The 21,044-nt window shown below is 41.8% G+C and overlaps 1 protein-coding gene across 7 annotated transcripts in view; it reads right to left on the reverse strand.

The window, feature by feature from the left end:
* The window catches only part of kmt2ca (lysine (K)-specific methyltransferase 2Ca), a 684,766-nt gene that overhangs the window by 29,114 nt on the left and 634,608 nt on the right, over positions 1–21,044 (reverse strand). For 5 of the 7 annotated variants that reach the window (XM_072508182.1, XM_072508181.1, XM_072508179.1 and 2 more), the window contains 10 exons: positions 20,165–20,329; positions 16,408–16,549; positions 15,143–15,290; positions 14,695–14,879; positions 8,722–8,876; positions 8,164–8,407; positions 7,045–7,187; positions 5,141–5,248; positions 2,567–3,695; positions 1,423–1,559 (listed from right to left, as the gene is read on the reverse strand). In XM_072508182.1, the coding sequence (XP_072364283.1) occupies positions 1,423–1,559; positions 2,567–3,695; positions 5,141–5,248; positions 7,045–7,187; positions 8,164–8,407; positions 8,722–8,876; positions 14,695–14,879; positions 15,143–15,290; positions 16,408–16,549; positions 20,165–20,329 (2,556 nt within the window). Of the gene's footprint in view, positions 1–1,422; positions 1,560–2,566; positions 3,696–5,140; positions 5,249–7,044; positions 7,214–8,163; positions 8,408–8,721; positions 8,877–14,694; positions 14,880–15,142; positions 15,291–16,407; positions 16,550–20,164; positions 20,330–21,044 lie in introns of those variants that run through there. The other 2 variants (XM_072508178.1, XM_072508183.1) reach the window with 2 other exon arrangements.

The raw sequence follows: 21,044 nt of genomic DNA on the forward strand, positions 1-21,044 counted from the left end.
CTTAACTGACAAAATCTAATCAAATACAAATTTCGTAGTTCACAACTTCAACTTCAAATCTCTCTCTAATGCAAATAGTGAACAAAAGCAACTCTTGGGTTGTCTGTAAATCTGTAATCTCAGCCTACAATTAAATTGGGCATTCTTAAAAGTGCAAAATAATGGAAGTACATCCATCTTATTATATAATTACAGTTTGGTCAGAACATCTAGGGTGAGATTTTCAACCATTCAGCAGGATTTGTAGTGTATACCGTAGCGAGATCTTTTGAGTAAGAAATTTAAAGCTTTGTCTCCTAGCTGGGAGCCATGCTGTTGTAACTTTCTTGGGCTTTCATTTTTTTGAAAATATTGGGTGATCAATCAAACCAAAAGGATTTAAAAAACTTAAATCTGGGGTAGGATTCTCTGCCTCGCCAGTTTTCTGGACCCCCCCAACCGGCAGCGGGACTCTCTGTCCTGCCAGCCGACCAATGGTTTCCCATTGTGGGCAGTCCCACGCTGTCAGGAAATCCCTGGACGTGGGTGCGCTGCTGGCGCAGCAGAGAATCCCGCCAATAGAGAATCCAGCCCCTGATGCTGTGGGTATATTATCCTGGAATAATCCAGTTGGCTGGATGGCTGGTTCGTGATGCTAAGCGACACCAACAGCGTGGGTTCAATTCTCGTACTGGCTAAGGTTATTCATGAAGGCCCAGCCTTCTCAACCTTGCCCCTTGCCTGAGGTGTGGTGCCCCTCAGGTTAAATCACCACCAGTCAGCTCTCAAAGGTGAATGCAGCCTTGGCTCTCTGAGACTGTGACAGCATTTTACATCCTGGAATGATGGGAATAAAATGGCTGAAGGGTCTTTCTTCATCCAAACTTATTTTTGTCATCTTGACCCCAATTATAAGTAAAGATTTGCATTTGAAGCTCTTTATTACATCAATAAGAACATTTTTAAAGACCTTCTTGGACAATGAATTACTTTGGAGTGAGTGTTATGTCGGAATGTCTGGCAGCTTTTCACTCAGTAAGATTCCAATGAACAGTAACGAGATGGAGGGCTTCTTTTTTTTCGTGATAGTAGCTGACAAAGTTGGCTAGAACACTAGGAAACTTCAAGTTCCTCTTCAAACAACTCCATAAGGACAAGAAAGGACCTTGCATTATTGCTCAAAGAATGTCACATCTGAGAGTACAGTACTCCCTCAGTAGTATACACAATGCCAGTCGCATTATGTCCTCAAGATCTTTAAAGTGCCAGAAAAAAACTAACATTCTGCCACAAAACACTGATTTTTTTACGATGCAAGTGTTCTTATAGGAAAGAAATCCTATGTTTGAAGTAGAGGTCTAATCTACTACTATAGAAGCAGAGGCACACCCCAAAGCTTTTGATTCTCTTTAACATGTGTAGTGCATTGTAAAAATCACAAACCGATTCCGCTATCCTCGTGACTGCAGAAACGGTCAAGCCAAAGAGGTCATCTCCCTTAAGGTAGTCTGGGAAGAGTTTCAGCATGTCAGCCTCTCTTCGGAGGCGGGCTACTGGTTCCAGAAGCTTTTGCCACACTCCTGAAAGAGAAAACATTGAGCTTTTCATAGTGTAAAACAAAAACAGTATTGTTCTTTAATTTTATCATTTAATTATATACTTCCTAGTATCTTCATTTATTCCTACTAATATGCTTTGTATCACAAAATCCCATCGCAGAAAATACAGTGCATAACATGCCCTTCGGCCCATCGAGTCTGCACCAATGCATGAAAGACACCTGACCTGCCTACCTAATCCCATTTGCCAACATTTGGCCCATAACCTTGAATATTATGTAGCTCTAAAACAAGCTTCTCTTATCATTTAGATTCATACTTAGAAGTTACATCTGAGGCAACAGATTCATATCTGTTTTTACAACCTTTAAGTAATGAACTTATTTTTCAAATGATTTAGACTGCATTCACTGCACAAATTCGACTCAACCTTACTGCAATTCTTTAGTCAAAAAAACCCCAGTCCTGTCAGTAGCTTAACTAATTCAAGAACTGGCATCTGTAGCTTGTTGGAAGTCCGTCTTCCACAAAATAAGGCATCCCTTAATCAGAAGCTACACCACAAAGACCTCCAGAACTTAGTGGTCTTTAATGACCATGCTTAAGTCAAAGCACCTGTCAGTCTGAAGCTACTTAGGATGGAGTCTTTCTTAAATGAAGTAATCTCAAGACTAATGCAGATAATTGAAGCAAACTGTTCACATTGTCACAGGCCACAAAAGATAGATATGCAATTAAAATAATTAATTTATATGTTGGAAAATGGTGAAATGTCAAAAATTCACAAACTGTGGATTCATTTTGTGAGGAGTTCAAATGCACTTCAGTGAGGTCAGACTTATTTTGCTTCATATTGAAATCCAGAAATTTATAAATTTGTCGGTAAGTTTGCAAGAGTTTGAATAGTTAAAGTAGAATCTGGTACAAAACAGCTAAACTGTACTTGGGGGGGGGGGGGGGGAAAGAGAGAGAGAGAGAGAGAGAGAGAGAGGAGGAGGAGGAGGGGGGTAAAAAATACTTCCCCTTACCTTTCGGAGAACTTCCTGTTAAGACCAGATCTTCGTGACCTTGCTCAATAACTCGGACCACGAACTCTGGAACATTATCCTTCTCTTCAATGGAGCAGAGGTATCGACTGCGCTTGTTGGAGTAGCGTGTGCTCCAGTAAAAGCGGCTTGCTTCATAACCAACCGGGTAGAGTGCTATAGAGCTGTGGAAAGATTGCATTTGCTGTGGGAGAAGCTGTCCGATGGCATGGAAAATCAGCCCCCCAACACGAAATGTGTGGTTGCGTTCTCCTCGCTGAACAATGCTGGCAACTTGTTTTACCTCGTCCCGTTGTACGTAAACCCTCCTAAAGACAGCAAAATATGTCAACTCTTGCTCATGGGGTCCCTTTGGTTTATGTATTGAGCAGAGCATGGTCTTGTCCTTAAAAAACATACACTGGGCTTTACTGGCACAGGTAAAGTGATAAATATTGGTGCATCTTATCCGGTGACATGTACCAGTAGCGCCCATTTTATGACAAAAAACACATTTCATAGAAAGACCGCGTCGTAAAGCCATCTCCACATTAATCAAGGCGCCAGCTTGTGTCTCATAAACCTCTGTAGACCAGAGGGCACAGTTCAAGTGGACCCAGAGATCGAGATCAAGGTTCAGGAGCCTTGCTGCTCCGTTGGTTGTTCCATCCCCTTCTTCGTGACATAAACAACATCTTCTATAGTCTTGAGGCATGGGTTCTGGCTTCAGCGATGTCCCAAGTTTCTTCAGAAGTTCATCTATCTCCTCTTCAGATGCTAACTTCAAATGTGCTTTAGGAATGACTATTTGAACTCTCCACTTTTTCCACTTCATCCCTTTCCACCTTTTAATTGCTGGACGATTACCATCAAAGTCCGCTTGCAGAGACCTTGGCCTAGGTTTCAGCTTCACTGTCACCTTGAGATCTTCTGGCTTGGACTCATGTTTGAGAACCTGCAGGTTGGCCGGAGGGAAATAAACAGTTGGAGTAGATGGAGACACCGCATTCTCCGGAATCCGTGGAAGGCGATGCACGTCTAAGGAGGAGGTGTTGTTGTTGTAGTGATGGAATGTGTTTCTCGTCACCTCTTTGGCTGGCTGCTCTACCATGACAGATGCAGCTTCCTGTTGCTTTAAAACAAAAAAACAGAAGGGTGAATTTTAAAGATTTTATTCCATCCTGGATTTAGAAAGAACGACGATTAATTTTCCATAAGGCAGGTGCAAACTACTGAGTTTAATATCAGATTTAAAACCAATTATCATTTAACACTGCCCTGTAAAGATTTATGACTAAGCATTCTGAATGCGACCAAAGAGTTAGGTCAAATGTTTGACATCTTTTCCTCCCTCAATATTTTACATATTTAAGTTGTACATATCTACAATAGGGTATGTGCAATTCATTTCATAAAATAAAATCTAAAATTCTTATCAAGTGAAAAGAACTGTGACAAATTTAAAAGTGGGCATTATCTTGATCCTACTCACACAACCCAGCACTCTTCCCCCACCCCCAAAATGTTCCATTCCTCCACCTCCAGCTTTTGTGCATTTGTACCCCTCCCTGTTAACATGCGTGCACATTATGTTATGTATTTAAAAACTCCACATGAATCATTTCAAGCAAAGCGGCTGTGAACAGAAAGTATGAAACTGACATGAATCCTTTTACGGTGTATAGTGCTGGAAGGCTTCCTCACCCACTAAGAAATTGAGTCCTGCTTGACATGAATTCCTTAAGAAATAAGTGTGCATGAATTAAAAGCATCTTTGGAAGTTCATTCTTCACCCAATGCCAATTACTAAGATCCCAGACCGGGCCCCAACAGTGGCTAGGATACTGGACTGTTTTAGTTTATTTATAAGACTGTGCGGAAAGAATGATTTGCTGCAGTAGTGATTTTATGAAGTAACAGGGCTTTGGTATTTTTTAAAACAAAACTTTATGAATACAATATTAAACTTTTTAACTTTACACCCGAAAAGAACAGCTAACAATTTACACCTTACTACTCAATTTCCCATTAAACAACGAGAAAAGGAACGTACAGATCTCAATCTATTTTACTGTGGAAGAATTGTGGACTCAGCATCAGGCAGATCAGAATTTAACTCCTCTCCAGAACTTCTTTCCAAAAATTCCCTCTCTCCACAGCTTCCCCCAAAACCTGCCTCTCCACAGCCTTCTCCAAAAAAACCTCAAATTATAGATTTGAAGAACTTGCTCACAACTGGCATTAGACTAATTTCCCTAGTTTCTCTTTCTTGATCAGAGGTGTTATAGTTTAACAGCAACGTCCAATGCCCTGTTGCAATTTGAACAATGTGGAATAATTTTGATCATCGCCTCTTCCTCTCTGGATTTCTTCAATAGCAAGATGCACATGACAGCAGAGCCCAACGATTTATTCACCTTAAACCATTTAGTTTCCAGAATCAATTATTTTTCAGGCACATTGCCGATTTGAGATTCAGGGAGAAAACTCAAAAGTTGCTGACTGCTCGTGTTCACTTATGCATGTTTAATTTTAAAATTGCCGTCATTATAAAAACACTCCACATTGATTATTTACCTTTGACTCTGGAGCTTTTGCTTGTGTGGCCATTGCATATTGCACAAAGCAATTATTGCTACAGAAGACAATATCAGCCTCTGTTTTGCTTGTTCCGTCTCTTGAATCCTAAGGGAGGAAATGAAAGATTTAAGATGGTGCTCTGACACAAATGTACCCCCAAGTGACTATGAATTACCAGATGAGTGAAGACTCGCTGTCAAAACTGAAGCAAACGATCAAAACAGTAATCAGCACACAAATAGCAAGCAGCTTTGATGATGTGCAGAATTATTACATTTATATGCTCCAAGTGAGATAAAGTACTCTGCAGCTATAACATTGTTGTATGCTATACAAATTGACTTTCAGGAAAGAAAACGTGTGACAGCATCACACCATTTATGAAAGCTAATGTTTGCCGTGCTCCCGTGTTTCACTGGGAAGAGAATCGTTTTGCTCCACTTGAGTAATGTCACAGACACTTTTTTTTAGGGGAAAGAAAATAGTTCAAACAAATTTAGGATTAACATTTTTTATTCAAATGCATCAACTTTTGTGGGATTTTTTTTGTTTAATTATGGCCAGCAGCAAGACGCTCAGACTAACACTTTAGAGGTTAGAACTAACGTTACTGGGACCAGTAACTTCTCTGGGATCAAGCCTTTAAAGGCAGTGAAGATTCACGTTGCACATCTCAATTTGTTTTAAGTACTGAAAATCTGTGTGAATGTTCAAGAACTGCGCCACAGTTCAACAACAAGATCAGAATGAAGTAGAGGAAATTAATTAACTCGCAGGAGCTAGGTTAATAGATATATTTAGTAGAACCTATGTTACCTGATTTTGGATTAAAATTTTTTTGAGCTCTGCCTAATACACAAAGTACTGTTCTCACTAGAAGGGGTGTCATTAGTGTTTTACGTGTAGTTAGCAGCTGCTTCTACTATTCCTTGAAGCCTGAAAGTTAGCTTTAATCAATCAGATCCCAGGCTTTTGTCTGGTAAATATACGGTAAGATGGACTACATCGATTCCCGGCTTGGGTCACTGTCTGTGTGGAGTCTGCACGTTCTCCCCTTGCCTGCGTGGGTTTCCTCCGGGTGCTCCGGTTTCCTCCTACAGTCCAAAGATGTGCAGGTTAGGTGGATTGGCCATGCTAAATTGCCTTTAGTCTCCAAACAAATGTCCAAGGTGGGGTGACGGGGATAGGGTGGAAGTGTGGGTATCGGGTGGAGGTAGGACCTTAAGTAGGGTGCTCTTTCCAAGAGCCGGTGCAGACTCGATGGACCGAATGGTCTCTTTCGGCACTGTAAATTCTATGATTTTCAAATTAACTAATTCCCTACTGGAAATTTTCAACTGGGTTGATCGTACAACTCAAACTGGAGATAGGTATTTCTTTCAAAACTGGTCGGATCTACATCAAGAGGCAGACAAACATGAAAACAAGTAATCTTCTGATGTCAACGTTCACTAAAAGGGAGCATTACATCAAACACAAATCACATAGTTTAAAACGGGAGCAACAAGGAAGAAGTATTAAAAAAATTCACAGGATTAGAATACTGGCAATGTGCAGTACCTCCCCCATCCTGCACTTTGTAGTGTGGGAGGAAAAGACTTTGATATATCAATACCTGTGCTTCATTATTCTTTTTAGATGTTGGTCAGATAACATTGAATCACTTTTAAAATTGTATTACTGTAAATTGTGCTTCTGCATTGATAATATATTGGCTCATTACTACAGATTTAAAAAAAAAATAAACTTAATGTACATTTCCTTTGAAGGGGTCACCCCAAAAGCAAATTTAACCATCAATAAAGTAACTCTCATCAGTGTCTCAAATTCTGTATTTTTTCTGATTTGAAATTTGTGTAGCTAATTTTGCAGTGAATATTATTGGCCACAGAGAAACATACCTGCTTGTTATATGGAAGATCAGTGACCGTCTTTCGTACACCATTACCAAGCACCACAACATCACAATGACGGCACCACTGAGGTTTAGAGCTGGTAGAGCTGTTCATGACCGCTCGATTATCTGCTTTGAGTGCCACTGTGCCTGTTACAGGGGGGGATAGATCAATGCTAATTGGATAAAAAGAAAATAGCACATGCCAGGCTACGGAATTAAAAGCCATCTCCCTTGCATTAATAATCACATTCTCAACTTGTCATGTTCATAAGTATTCAGTCCTTTCAGAAACATCAGTTTATTAGATTATTGTAAAACTGATATATTGGGTACTTGTGTACTTCATTTTATCAGGCAGACCAACACCACGCATACCCACACACAGACACAGACAAGAGAGGAGGGCGCACAGAGAGACAGGCACACATAGACAGCTGGATATACTGACTTGAATCAGTTGTTTAACATCACTTATTCTGTGGAAAGCTAAAGGAGGAGCCTTCCTGGTCTAGAATGCACCACTCTCCAAATCAGAACAGGGTTGCTAACATGTCACTTGAGTACCCTTCGACTAAGATGCATTGGTGTGCAGTCTTGTACAATTCATGAACAAGTCTCAGAACTCAGACAAACCACGTGTAATTAACAGAACATGAAACAACTAATTCTGGACAAATCAGATTGCAGAATATTGCAAGTACAACTTTTATGTTTTTGTCACCAGATTATTTAAGATTCTTGGAAGCTATACACTATTCCTGCTTTGTACAATTGTCAAATCTCACTAATTTTTAATCTATTGCTGAAAGTTTTATTACCAAATGGATTTGAATTTGAAGGTACATGCTATCTAATCTGGATACTATCAATGTTACAGACACTCTTAAACTGTCTTCCTATCTTCCTCGGTGTATATCTTTTCTGTTAAGATAAGGTCCAGCCATTGCAAGTCTGAATGTTGGTCGCTATTTTAAAAGGCAATGCATAGTATGGATGTCAATATTTCAGCAATTCTATGAACTGGTCCCCCCAACATCAGAGCAAAACAAGAGGCAAAACATTTTCAGATGGCAGACATGTTGCCAACAGTGCGAGTGACATAGATTGAAATAAACAAACTTACCATTGGTAGGAATCATGTACGGTAAGTTTGTAGCCCCAACAGGTCTCATTATCTTGACGGAACCAGTGTAACCAGGATGGAAGCCTTGAGCCATGAATGAGGGCCTGCTTTCCAAGGCTTGGTTGAATTTGTAAGCATTAATCAAAGGCATTGAAGGTGGTTCAGGTGCACTGCTGACCTCGTAACTGTTAGGAACTTTAATGCGCAGGAGGTCAGCCACTCTTGCTACAACACCATTAATATCCTAAAGTTAAAAAAATGATATATACATACATATATTACACATAGGTTCACTAGCCTGTGTCTTTACCTATATTTGGTAATGGATATCTTTCCAAAGTCACTGAAGATCAGGTACAACATGGGTAGAGATTGGGATATGTGCTCTTTGCTTCAGTATTATAAATGGACAAACATAATTAGTGCTTAATGTTAAGAAGGGAAAATTATTTTGGGGGAGGTTGGGGGTCATATGAGGTGCACCAGTGGTGCAAAAAAAATAACAAATATTCTCACAAGACAGTTCACCAAATGTTATATTAAAATGGCAGGTCTCACCTCAGCGGCTGTCGGAGACAGAGTAAGTGCTACAGACACAAAGCCAATTTTAGGCCCATTTTGGGACTGCGTGAACTGATTTCCAAAAAACATAGTTGAACCCATATTTCCAAAGTTTGGCTCCATCTTAACCTCACTCCGTCGAGCTTCTGTACCTGAAGCCAGAAAAGAAATGCACATTACTTTGTCAGCAAAATTCTAGCTCATGGAATAAGTGGGAAAGTAGGAATTTGGAGGAGAAATTGGCTGAGTGACAGGAATCAGAGAGAAATGGTTGTTTCTCAGATTGGAGGAAGGTTTATAGTGGAGTTTCCCATGGGTCAGTGTTGGGAGCCTTGCTCTTCCCGATATAGATTAATGATCTAGACTGTGGTGCTCAGGGCATGATTTCAAAATGTTAAGATAATATAAAGATTGGAAACATTGTCAACTGTGATAAGGGTGTTCTTGAGCTTCTAATGGACACAGACATGTTGGTGGATTGGGCAGACAAGTGGCAGATGACATTCAACGCAGAGAGGAATGAGGTAATTCATTGGCAGGAGAAGTATGGAGAAACAGTATAAAATAAAGGGAGAAACTCTTTAGCAGATCCAAGAACAGAGGGACCTCGGTGAATATGTACACAAGTCATTGAAGATTGAAGAGCATGTTGACACAGCAGTTAACAAAGTGTATATCTTAGGTTTTATTAATAGGGGCATTGAGTATAAGAATAAGGAGGTCATGTTGAACAAGATACTAGTTGGGCCTCTTCTGGGGTACTGCATCCAGTTCCCGGTGCCATGCCTGATGAAGGATGTGGATGTGAAGACATTGGAGAGAGCACAGAGGAGATTCACAAGAATTATTCCAGAGATAAACAACTGTAGCTTTGAGGATAGATTGGATTTCCTCGGAGAAAAGAAGGTTTGATGAGGTATTCAAAATCCTGAGGGGTATGGACAGGGCATATAGTGAGAAACTGATCCCATTCAAGAACTGAGCAAGCAGATTCAAAATAATTGGTTAAAGGAGTAAAAGTGATGTGAAGAAATATTTTTCACGCAGAGGGTGGTTGGAATCTGGAACCTCCTGAGGGTGATGGAGGCAGGATTGATTGAGGTATTCAAAAGGGAATTGGATTGCTCTCTGAAAAGGAAGAATATGCACGAGTATGGGAATAAGGCAGGGGTGTGGGGTTAGAACAGAATGCTCTTTCAGAGAGCCAGTGCAGACTCAATGGGCCAAATGGCCTCTTTCTGTGATCTGCAGAACTTCAAGTGTGAAAATTCTCACTGCCAAAGGCTGCTTGATTTTTGAGAAGGTTGGCTCACATTTAGTGAAAACAAATCTTTATTTTGTTATTTGGAAGGAAAATTTCATCTGTGTGTATATACACATGAGAAAATAAGGGATAGAGATAGATAAACATAGAAAGACACGCTACAGGAAGCATTTCTTGTTTATTGAAAGGCCAAATTTATTACAAGGCCAACCAAATATAACAATTCCCACACCCTTGCAAAGAGTCATCCAGACTCGAAACGTTAGCTCCCTTTTCTCTTCACAGATGCTATCAGGCCTCCTGAGATTGTCCAGCATTTTCTGTTTTTGTAACAATGCGTAGTTACTCAAGTCTGGAGAAATTATAATTCTTCACTTGATGTTGTGTCTTTTGATGTTGTGCCTTTTCCTTGTTGATTAATGGTTAGTGTGATTTATGGATTGTTATGGAGGTGGTTGTCTCTTTATATAAAGGTATTGTTGACCGTTTAATAAACAAAATATTCTCAAGTACACATGCCATGTCTCAGCCTATGATTATTGCATTGCATTTCAATCACACTTTGAAGCCTGAACAGTGTGCTTGAACTCTAGAAGCGTCAGCACCACTGAGGCAGCAGCCAGCAATTGAACACTCAAAGAGTTGGGCTTCAGCACTGGGGATATCCACATAGGGTAAGTGTGAGGATCAGGGGAAGGCACCTGAGCACGGTCTCTCTAATGTTCTCAGCAGGGATGTGGGGTCTAAGGGCTCCTGCTGTGGCTGCGATGAGCAGAGCGAGGTTTTCCAGCACAACTGGCCCAGTGGATGGCACTCTGAAAGAAGGCGGAACACATAAGGGTGGGGGAGGCTTTGGGGATTTGAGGGTCTTGGGGTAGAAGCCCTAACTGATTGTCGGTCTCTCTCATAGAAACATACATAGAAAATAGAAGTAGGAGGAGGCCATTGGGCCTGGTCCGCCATTCATTATGATCATGGATGATCATCAAGTTACCTGATCTCGTCTTCCCCCCATATCCCTCGACTCCTTTAGCCCCAAGTGACTTCTCCAATTCCTTACAGATGTACACATGGTTATGTCGGTCCTGCAGAGGCTGCCCTCATGGTGCTCATGCTGCCCAGGCGGCCAGACTCCATTGTTCTTTCGAGGAGATGATGTAAAGCATGTGCCGGAGAAGACTGCACCTGTGCCATGCCCGCACGGACTTAGCACCCTGTGGAGAAGGAGGACACCCACCCATGGCCGTGAAGGTCACTACAGCCCCGAACCTCTATGTAACCGGTTAATTCCAGGGTTCAGCAGAGACTTGTGTGGCATTTCCCAAGCTACAGCCCACAAGTGCATCTGTGAGGTAACAGATGCTCTGTATGCCCGGGCATCAGTCTAGATCAACTTTGAGCTGGACCAGGTGCACCAAGATGCCCAGGCTGCAGGATTCTCTGCCATCGTCAGGATGGCCCAGGTCCAGGGGGTAATTGATGGCATGTCGCCTTGCGAGCAGCAGGGCATCAGGGAGTGCTTTATTAACAGGAAGGGGTTTCACTCCCTGAATGTTCAACATGTGCGGCCACCGCCTCCGAATCATACAAGTGTGTGCCAACTACCGAGGGAGCATGCACAACAGCTACATCCTGGGACATTCTGAGATCACCATTTCTTTGAGGATCACCCAAGAGTGACGATGTGGATAAGGGGTACGCACTGAGGTCCTGGCTGATGATGCCAGTGTGGAGGCAGTAGCCGGACCAGGTGGGGCTGGAGGACGAGCCCAGGGAGGAGCTGGAGGAGGTGCTGGAGGACGTGGGGCCGATTAGGAACCAAAAAAAAGGATTCATGCATGGAGGAAGTGGGCATGGCTGAGATTCTAAATGCTGACTTTGCATCTGTCTTACCATGGAAGAGGATGTTGCTAAGGTCATAGTGAAAGAGGTAGTTAAGACATTGGATGGGCTAAAAATTAAGTAAAGAGGAATTATTAGAAAGGCTGGCAGTATTTGAAAGTTTATAAGTTACCAAGGGCAGTTCAGGTACATCCAGGGATACTGAGGGAAGGGTGGACATTGCAGAAGCACTGGCCATATTTTCCAATCCTTTCAGCTACAACTAACGAGGGGCTGGAAAATTTGTAGAAATCATTGGGCTGTATGCCTGACAAGGAATATACATTGTGAATATCAAGAGTATTGAAATTGAATATTGCTGACAAAAGACGTGCTGTCAAAGCAACTCCTCTTTCACTTAAGAACACTTTGTAAGAATACAAATTATAAAGGGAACAATAGTTTATCCTGCATGAGACAACATTGCTTCTTGGTTGACAAGTGGACCCTGATTGGTAGAGGCATTGCCATGGAATATGCATCAGGGGACAGTTAACTGCCAAGTTTTTGATCAAATGCAAACCAGGATCAAAGCATTGCCATAGCGAATGAACCAGAAAATGGTGTCCCCAAGCTTTTGGTTAAGTTGAAAAGGCACAATGCTCCTTCTTCCTGCAAAGGACAGCGCCATGTGTGTGAATATATGTAGCTTCTAGCTATAACACTTGCAGCGTGACTCGGTAGAAGCTACATATTATTCACACACAGGGCTCTGTCCTTTGCAGACAGAAGGGGCATGCCCACACATTGTCTTTTACAACTTAACAAAAGCTTGGGGTACAGTCATTCCCTGCATCATTGTCCATGGCAATACCGTGGCCAGAGTTGACCGCCCCATTTTCAACTTGGCCAAAAACTTGACAGTTAACTGTTCCCTGGTGCACACTTCATGCAATGTCTGTAACAATCAGTGTCCGCTTGCCATCAAATCAGCATTTTCTTCTGATGCACTATAAATTGCTGTTCATTTTACTATGAGCATTCTTGTGAACTGTTCTAATGAGTGCAAGACAAAAAGCTTTAACAGCATGTGTCTTTTCAGCAATACTCAAGTTCTGTACTATCAGGCGACTATTAGTATTGAAACTGTATTGAGACACTAACTTGCTTGACTATTTTGATGAGGTAACAGAGATGGTCGATGAATGTAATACGGTTGATGTAGCGTACATTGACATAGAACATAGAGTGCAGAAGGAGGCCATTCGGCCCATCGAGTCTGCATCGGCCCACTTAAACCCTCATTTCCACCCTATCCCCATAACCCAATAACCCCACCTAACCTTTTTGGACACTAAGGGCAATTTAGCATGGCCAATCCATCTAACCTACACGTCTTTGGACTGTGGGAGGAAACTGGAGCACCGGGAGGAAACCCACGCAGACACGGGGAGAACATGCAGAGTCCTCACAGTGACTCAGCAGGGAATCGAACCTGGGACCCTGGCGCTGTGAAGCCACAGTGCTAGGCACTTGTGCTGTCGTGGTGGAGTTCCAGAAAACATCTGATCAAGTGTTATATAATCACGTTTTTCAGAAAAGCTAAAGCCCGCAGAATAAGAGACAATTGCAGCATGGATACAAAGCTGGTTGAGTGACAGGAAACAGAGTAGTGGTGAACGGTTGTTTTTCTCACTGAAGAAAGGTATTCATTGGGGTTCCCCTGGGTTTGGTACTCGGACCCTTGCTTCTCTTGAACTATATTAATGACCTAGACTGGGTGTGCAGGGCATAATTTCAAAATTTACAGATGGCACAAAACTTGGAAGCATTGCAAACTGTTGATGAGGACAGCAATAGACTTCAAAAAGAGGTAGACAGGCTGGAGGAATGGGTGGACTAATGGCAGTTTGAACTTAATGCAAAGAAGTGTGAACTGGTAGGAAGAATGAAGAGAGGCAATATAAATAAAGGATACAATGCAAAAGAGGGTTCAGGAGCAGAGGGACCAGTGTAGTTGATACATGTGTATAAAATTATTGAGTGGCAGATTTAGAAAGCTGTTACTATGGGGTTGTGGGCTTTATGAGCCATAGAGTACAAAAACAAGGAGGTTATGATGAACCTTACATCACTGGTTTAGTTTTAATTGGAGTATTATGCTGAATTCTGGGAACCACATTTTAGGAAGGATGTAAAGGTATTAGAGAGGTTGCAGTAGAGATTCACGATAATGATTCCGGGAATGAGAGACTTCAGTTATGAAGACAGATTGGAATAGCTGGGCTGTTCTCCTTGAGAGGGGATTTGATAAGAGTTGTTCAAAATTATAAGGAGTCTGGTCAGAGTAGGTCGGAGGAACTGTCCCCATTGGCAAAAGGGTCGAGAACCAGAGGACACCACCGATCGAATATGAATGGCAGAAGAACCAATGCAATAATGGTTAGAATCTGGAATGCACAGCCGAGAATGTGGTAGAGGCAGATTTGATTGTGTCTTTTAGAAGGGGATTAGAGTAAATAACTGAAGGTCTACAGGGTAAAGGTCGGGAAATGGGATTAGCCGAGTTGTTCTTCCAGAGTGTTGGATGAACATGAAGGCCTGCTTCAGTGCAGTAACCATTCTATGATATACATGGTCAACAGATACATATGACATGCAAGGTTACATAACATCCAATTAATTTTCTGAGGTGCTGTTTTATTGTTTTAATAATTTAAAAAATAATTTTAATAGTAATTGGGACTTAATCCAACTGATTATCAGCATTTTACTGTTTGGGGAAGGGATAAAAGGAAGGAGTTGGGGCAAGAAATAGAATAGTCTTGAAGCATCACCAAAGAGCTTTATACATCAATGTTTGTAACGAGTGTTACTTCCCATACCTTTGCCAGTGGAACTTGGAAGCATGGGGATGACTGGTGATGGAGCTGGATCTGGTGGCTCTTCTTTCACCAGAGAGAGATCAGGGTATCTGCTGACCTCCATGCCTACTACACTTTCAGGAGATGATGATGCCACAAAGCTGTCTGGGGAGTCCCGGTCGTCATCACCACAATGCTCCTGGCCTCTGTAAGGAGAAGATATTTAGATATTAGAAACAGAACTAGGCAGTTCAAACAGCTGCATCTGCAGAATTTTCAAAGCACAGCAAAACTTTGACTTTCCAAACTCATCTCCAAATGCCAAACACTACATTATCCAGAAGGTAATTTAACCGTGCTGGGTCAGAAACAGGGAGAACAAATTGTGGTCTAACTATTACATTACAGACTAAAAAATTATTAATTTTTGCTTGCACTAGAATCAATTTTTAGAAACACGATGCCAGACCTCAACTCCTCATGGTTGTTGTGGGGTGGAGTTGGAAGGGAAGCAGGAACATCCACCGTTTTTGGTCCATGCGCCAAAGCTCTTGCCAACAGATCATCTTCAGGCCTAAAAGGCAGCTGGTACTGTTTTGGTCCAAGACCCTTGTTGACTGAAAACAGTAATTATTTGTTGAGTAACTATGAACTTAATCGTAGGGTCTCAAGAACTGTGTCTAACAGATAAGATTGCTGCAGGAAAAGATTAGAGAACTGCATCATTTTCAAAGAGACAATATGCAAAGAAACTGCAGAATCATTTCAATTTCCCTCTCCAATACAATGGTTCATGCTAATTGAAAAAAATAATTTGGACGATGCAGATTTAGGAAACTCAGGATTCATAACGCAAGTTGTTAATATTCTTATTTTACCAGGTTTTCAGATACAGTATCTGGAGCAGGGTTGTGTGTCAACTAATGACATTCCAAATCAGAATTTTCAAATTTCAGCTGGGCAAATGCATTTTTTTTCACTTTTTAGTCTCTCAAGTTAGGACGTTCTGCATTAACAACTCAATTCACCATTATCTGAATCCCCAAACAAATGCCAATGCTTTGGTTTCAACATGGCTTGCAATGGAGAAAGGTTTATAGTGCAGTTCTCCAGGGGTCAATGTTAAGACACCTGCTATTTTTCATCTATTTAAATGATCAAGACCTTGGTGTACAGGGCACAATTTCAAAATTCGCAAATTACACAAATCTTGGAACTACGTTATTGTGAACTGAGAGGAGGATATTGTAGAACAAACTAATTAAGAGAAGTAGGCCATTTGGCCCTTCGAGCCTGCTCTGCCATTTAATAAGTTCATGACTGATCTGATTGTAACCTCAACTCCACATTCCTGCCTACTCCCCCAATAACCTTTCACCCCCTTGTTAGTCAAGGATGTTTCTACCTCTGCCTCGAACATGTTAAATGACCCTGCCTCCACCACTTTCTGGGATGGAGAGTTCCAAAGATTCACGACACTCAGAGAAAGAAATTCTCATCTGTTTTAAATGGGAGACCCCTTATCCTTAAACTGTGTCCCCTAGTTCTGGTCTCTCCCACAAGGGGAAACATCCTTTGAGCAGCCACCCTGTCAAGTCCCCTCAGGATCTTCAAAAGGACGTAGACAGGTTAGTGGAATGGGTGGATGAGATTTTCAATTCAAATGTGATGCGCACACCATAACAACTCTGATATCCAAGCTGAATACATTTGGAAGCAAATAACATGTCCTACCATCGTGATGTCCAATTACTCCTGGTTTTCCAGAGATCTCCTCAGTAGTAGCAAAACCATTCACCAGCTTCTGGCGAGCCACAGGCGGTGGTGTAGGAGGCAAGGATGCCGGCGGGGTGGGAGGATTGCTAAGATTGCTCTGCTGTGCCAAACAGAAAAGTGAATTAACCTGATGCCGTTTTGTTTTATACGACAAAGCTGCTTTATACAATCCTCCATTTGTGCCTAGATAAACGCATGATGCCTGTGTTGGACTGGGGTGAGCACAGTAAGAAGTCTTACAAACCAGGTTAAAGTCCAACAGGTTTGATTCGAAACCCGGAGGTGAATCCTCAGATAAACGCAGATCTCTTTCAAATGTTCAAAGCTCAGCAACTACTTTCAAATAAGCTCACTAGACAAATGTTTGCCTCAGATGAACACAAACCAATAAACACTGCACCCCAGTGCAGTTGGACACCTGTAGTTTATTCACCTCGACTACAGGCACCACAGCTGCAGCGAAGGCGCTACCTTTACCTCCATTTTCTTTGTATTAATTTGGTCAGTGATGTAGAAGAGTAAAATCAATGTCACACCAGTTTTCCTACATTTGCAAAGAGCACCAACTATTCTTCATCTGGCAGCAGCTACCCTCAATTTCGTGAATTGCTGCTCTGCTACTGTCCGATATTGAGAACAGAAATGGAGGGAAAACATTCCTGGGAGGTCAACTGCAGCCTGCTCTCCAGATTCAGGGCTAAGAAGTAAACTCACTCTTCACAACCAGACAGACATCACAAACCGGAACAATGTTGCAGAATTAATAATTCGGTGGAAAAGTAAATTTGAAGCAGTGCAAAAACAGATATTAAAAATCAGTTGTACACAAAGTATTTGTAGCATTATTTCCGAAGGGAATGCAATTCATAGTTTACGGATGCATGTATCTGATTATTTCTGGTTATGCACCGCAAAGCGGAGAGAAAATACTGAGGTGTACGGAAACAAATACGGTCAGGAGCCACAATAATGAAAACATCAATGACGGTAGGGAATATTTATTGATGTATAAGTCACACAAGGAAATGTATCAATGTAAAGTCTTCAATATTTGACCGTTTAGGTCCTGTCCTCTCAATTTTCCTGCCTGTCTTTAAAAAGGACCTTCACAACAATTTTGTTAAATCAAACCTTCAGTCAGCTCTCAACATAAGATACAGGAGCAGAATTAGGCCATATGGCCCATCGAGTCTGCTCCACCATTCGATCATGGCTGATCTTTTCGTGGCCTTAACGCCACCATCCTGCTCGTTCTCCATTACCCTTCAAAACATTACCAATTTAAAATCTGTCTAACTCCTCCTTAAACATACTCACTGTCCCTTCATCCACTGCACTCTGGGTTAGCAAATTCCACAGATTCACAACCCTTTGGGAGAAGTAGTTTCTCCTCAACTCCGTGCGGCACCTGCTCCGGTTTTCCCCATGAAGTAACTTGTGATATTTTTCTACATTCTACATGAACGCGAGTAGTTAGTGCTTAGGAACAAAGTCTGGAGTTTAAAACGACTAATTGGTCAAACAAGCCAACATCAGCCACAGCTCCTCCCTACCATCTGTTAAGTCCTGAAAGAAACAATTAATTGATATTCTTTACAGCTACAGCGAAAAAAAAAAAAAAAAAATCGAGCATACCTCTATCCTCTAGTCCTTTGAACTTTTTTGAAATGACTTATTTAATTTAACCTTCAATTAAAGACTTACCCTCCAAGTCTCTCCCCCCACCCCACCCCCCCCCTCCCCCCAAAGAAAATAAATATATGCTTCATCATTTCCTTGGATACAATTTTAAGTCCTCATTAGTTTGGAATCATGCTGTTCACTCTCTTTTTTAAAAATATATTTTTATTAAAGCTTTTAATTTATACAAGACAAAATAAACAAATCCATACAAAAGAAATACCGTTTACAAACCGCCACCCTTGAAAAAGTCCCTCAAAACCATAAAAACCCCCGGCCCCCATCAGCACACTGACTGTGACCAATTCCTAAAGGCCCTGGCCCAGGACCCACCCTAGACAGCCACCAACCCTGCTCCTAAGGTAAGACACAGAACATAGACAGTACAGCACAGAACAGGCCTTTCGGCCCTCGAAGTTGTGCCGAGCATTGTCCGAAACCAAGATCAAGCTATCCCACTCCCTGTCATTCTGGTGTGCACCATGTTCCTATCCAATAACCGCTTGAAAGTTCCTAAAGTGTCTGACTCCACTATCACAGCAGGCAGTCCATTCCACACCCTAACCACTCTCTGAGTAAAGAACCTACCTCGGACATCCCTCCTTTATCTCCCACCCTGAACTTTATAGTTATGCCCCCTTGTAACAGCTACATCCACCCGAGGAAATAGTCTCTGAACGTCCACTCTATCTATCTCCCTCATCATCTTATAAACCTCTATTAAGTTGCCTCTCATCCTCCTCTGCTCCAAAGAGAAAAGCCCCATCTCCCTCAACCTTTCCTCATAAGACCTATCCTGCAAACCAGGCAGCAACCTGGTAAATCTCCTTTGCACCCTTTCCAATGCTTCCACATCCTTCCTATAGTGAGGTGATCAGAACTGAACACAATACTCCAAATGTGGTCTCACCAGGGTCATGTACATGCAGCATAACCCCGCAGTTCCAATTACCCCCCACCCCTCAAAAAAGCTTTTCAGAGACACGGCTCCCTCCTCTCTCCCCACCAAACAAATAAGCTAGACTCACTGAACCTTGTCCAAGCACATCCAACAAGCTGCAGCCCCTCTCTCCACAACCGCCCCCCCCCCCCCCCCCCCACTAACGGTAGCAAAGGTAACCCACCCCACCCAACCCAGGGTGTATATTCAAAGAATGAAGAAATAAACAACACTCCACAGCCCATTCCAGCCAGAGAAGAGTACCCAAAACCCAACACCCTTACAATACTTAAACTCCCTCCGGGGCCATATATTCCCCATACTGTTGTTCTGTTGTTACCCTGACCACTGCCCCCCCCCCCCCCCCCCCCCGGGGCCATCCCACTGAAAGCTTACAGCAAACAATTTTCTAAGTCTTGGAGCTAAGGCAGCACAGAAAACATTCGTAACAGCAGTTTTAAAATATCTTTGCTGGACCGGGAAAAAGACGGTTCCCAGATATATCTCCCCTGTACTGTGGAGTAACTATAGCTGGTTATTCAATTTGGATGTTGTTTGGCTAACTGGGGTGTTCTTAGTGTTCAGCTATCGTAGATATAGTTTGCAACGAGAGGTAGGTTCTATAGAAATTGTGTTTAATAATTCAGGTATCTTAATTGTGTTATCTTAATTGTGTTAGAATAGCGTCGCTTTTCTTTACTTTAACAAATGGTCTTTAATAATTGTTATCTGACAGCAGGTTATTTATTCTCACTGGGGTTTCACTTGTCTCCTCACACCAAAGCAAAGCTGTACACACACACGAACCTATGCTCCACAATGGCATACCGTCGCAAATAACATCAGCATGTTCATGACAATTACAAATATAAATTGTGTATAACTGAAAACTTTAAACGTGCGTACTACAAAAAAAGAGGGTTAATTTCAAATCCATTTGCGAGTCAGTGGGGATTACAGGAATTCTTACACACAGCCAGCTCCATTGTCGCCAATGAACAGACTTGTGTTTAAGCTGATTTTAGCGCTTAAAGGTGCTACCTGACATAATGACAACACATGGCATCATTTATTTTTCACTATTACAGAACATACCTTGTAAATCAACTGAGAGTAGTAATCTGGAACACTGTCAAGGACAGCACTGCCAAAAGATCCTGTTAGTAGATTATCACCATTCAGCTGTCCACTGCCGTAGGGAGGGAAGTATGCAAAATTCACACTGATTGTTGGTTCCAGCAGTGGTAGAAGAGTCAGTTGCTAGTGAAAAATAAATTGAATTGTCAAACAAAGATATTCCAGACATGTCTTCACAACACAACTATTATGCAATGTAATTTTTACTGCACTGGTTTTGCTGAAAATAAGTGCATTACCTTGTTGTGTTATTTAAATTCATTTTTTCCAATTAAGGGGCAATTTAGCGTATTCAATCCGCCTAACCTGCACATCTTTGGGTTGTGGGGGTGAAACCCACGCAAACACGGGGAGAATGTGCAAACTCCACACAACAGTGACCCAGAGCCAGGATCGAACCTGGGACCTCAGCGCTGTGAGACAACAGTGCTAACCACTGCACCACCGTGCTGCCCTCGTTGTGTTATTAATAATAAATCACAAATTATTTACTAGTTTCCCTGAATGAAAGCATTGCGCTATTGTTGAAACAATCTGTATGTCTACATACAGATCAAATTTAAACTTTGGCTACCTGTAATTTTTTGTAAAGGTTAGGACTATCCCCTTCTGAGCGTGGACACACATTTTTCTGTTGGTTGCATTAGCCTTTGCATTAATTTACTTCAATTTTTCCAGATAGGAAGTAGGCAGGAAAGTAGCGTAGGGTCCACAATCAGATCAGCTATGATCTTGATCCTATCGAATGGCAGAGCAGGCTCAAGGCACCAAATGGCCTACCCCTGCTAGTAATTTGTATGTTCATATTGCAACAATGGTATCAAATGATTGTACACAC

This window comes from Scyliorhinus torazame, chromosome 6, assembly GCF_047496885.1.
Source record: "Scyliorhinus torazame isolate Kashiwa2021f chromosome 6, sScyTor2.1, whole genome shotgun sequence".
NCBI lineage: Eukaryota > Metazoa > Chordata > Chondrichthyes > Carcharhiniformes > Scyliorhinidae > Scyliorhinus > Scyliorhinus torazame.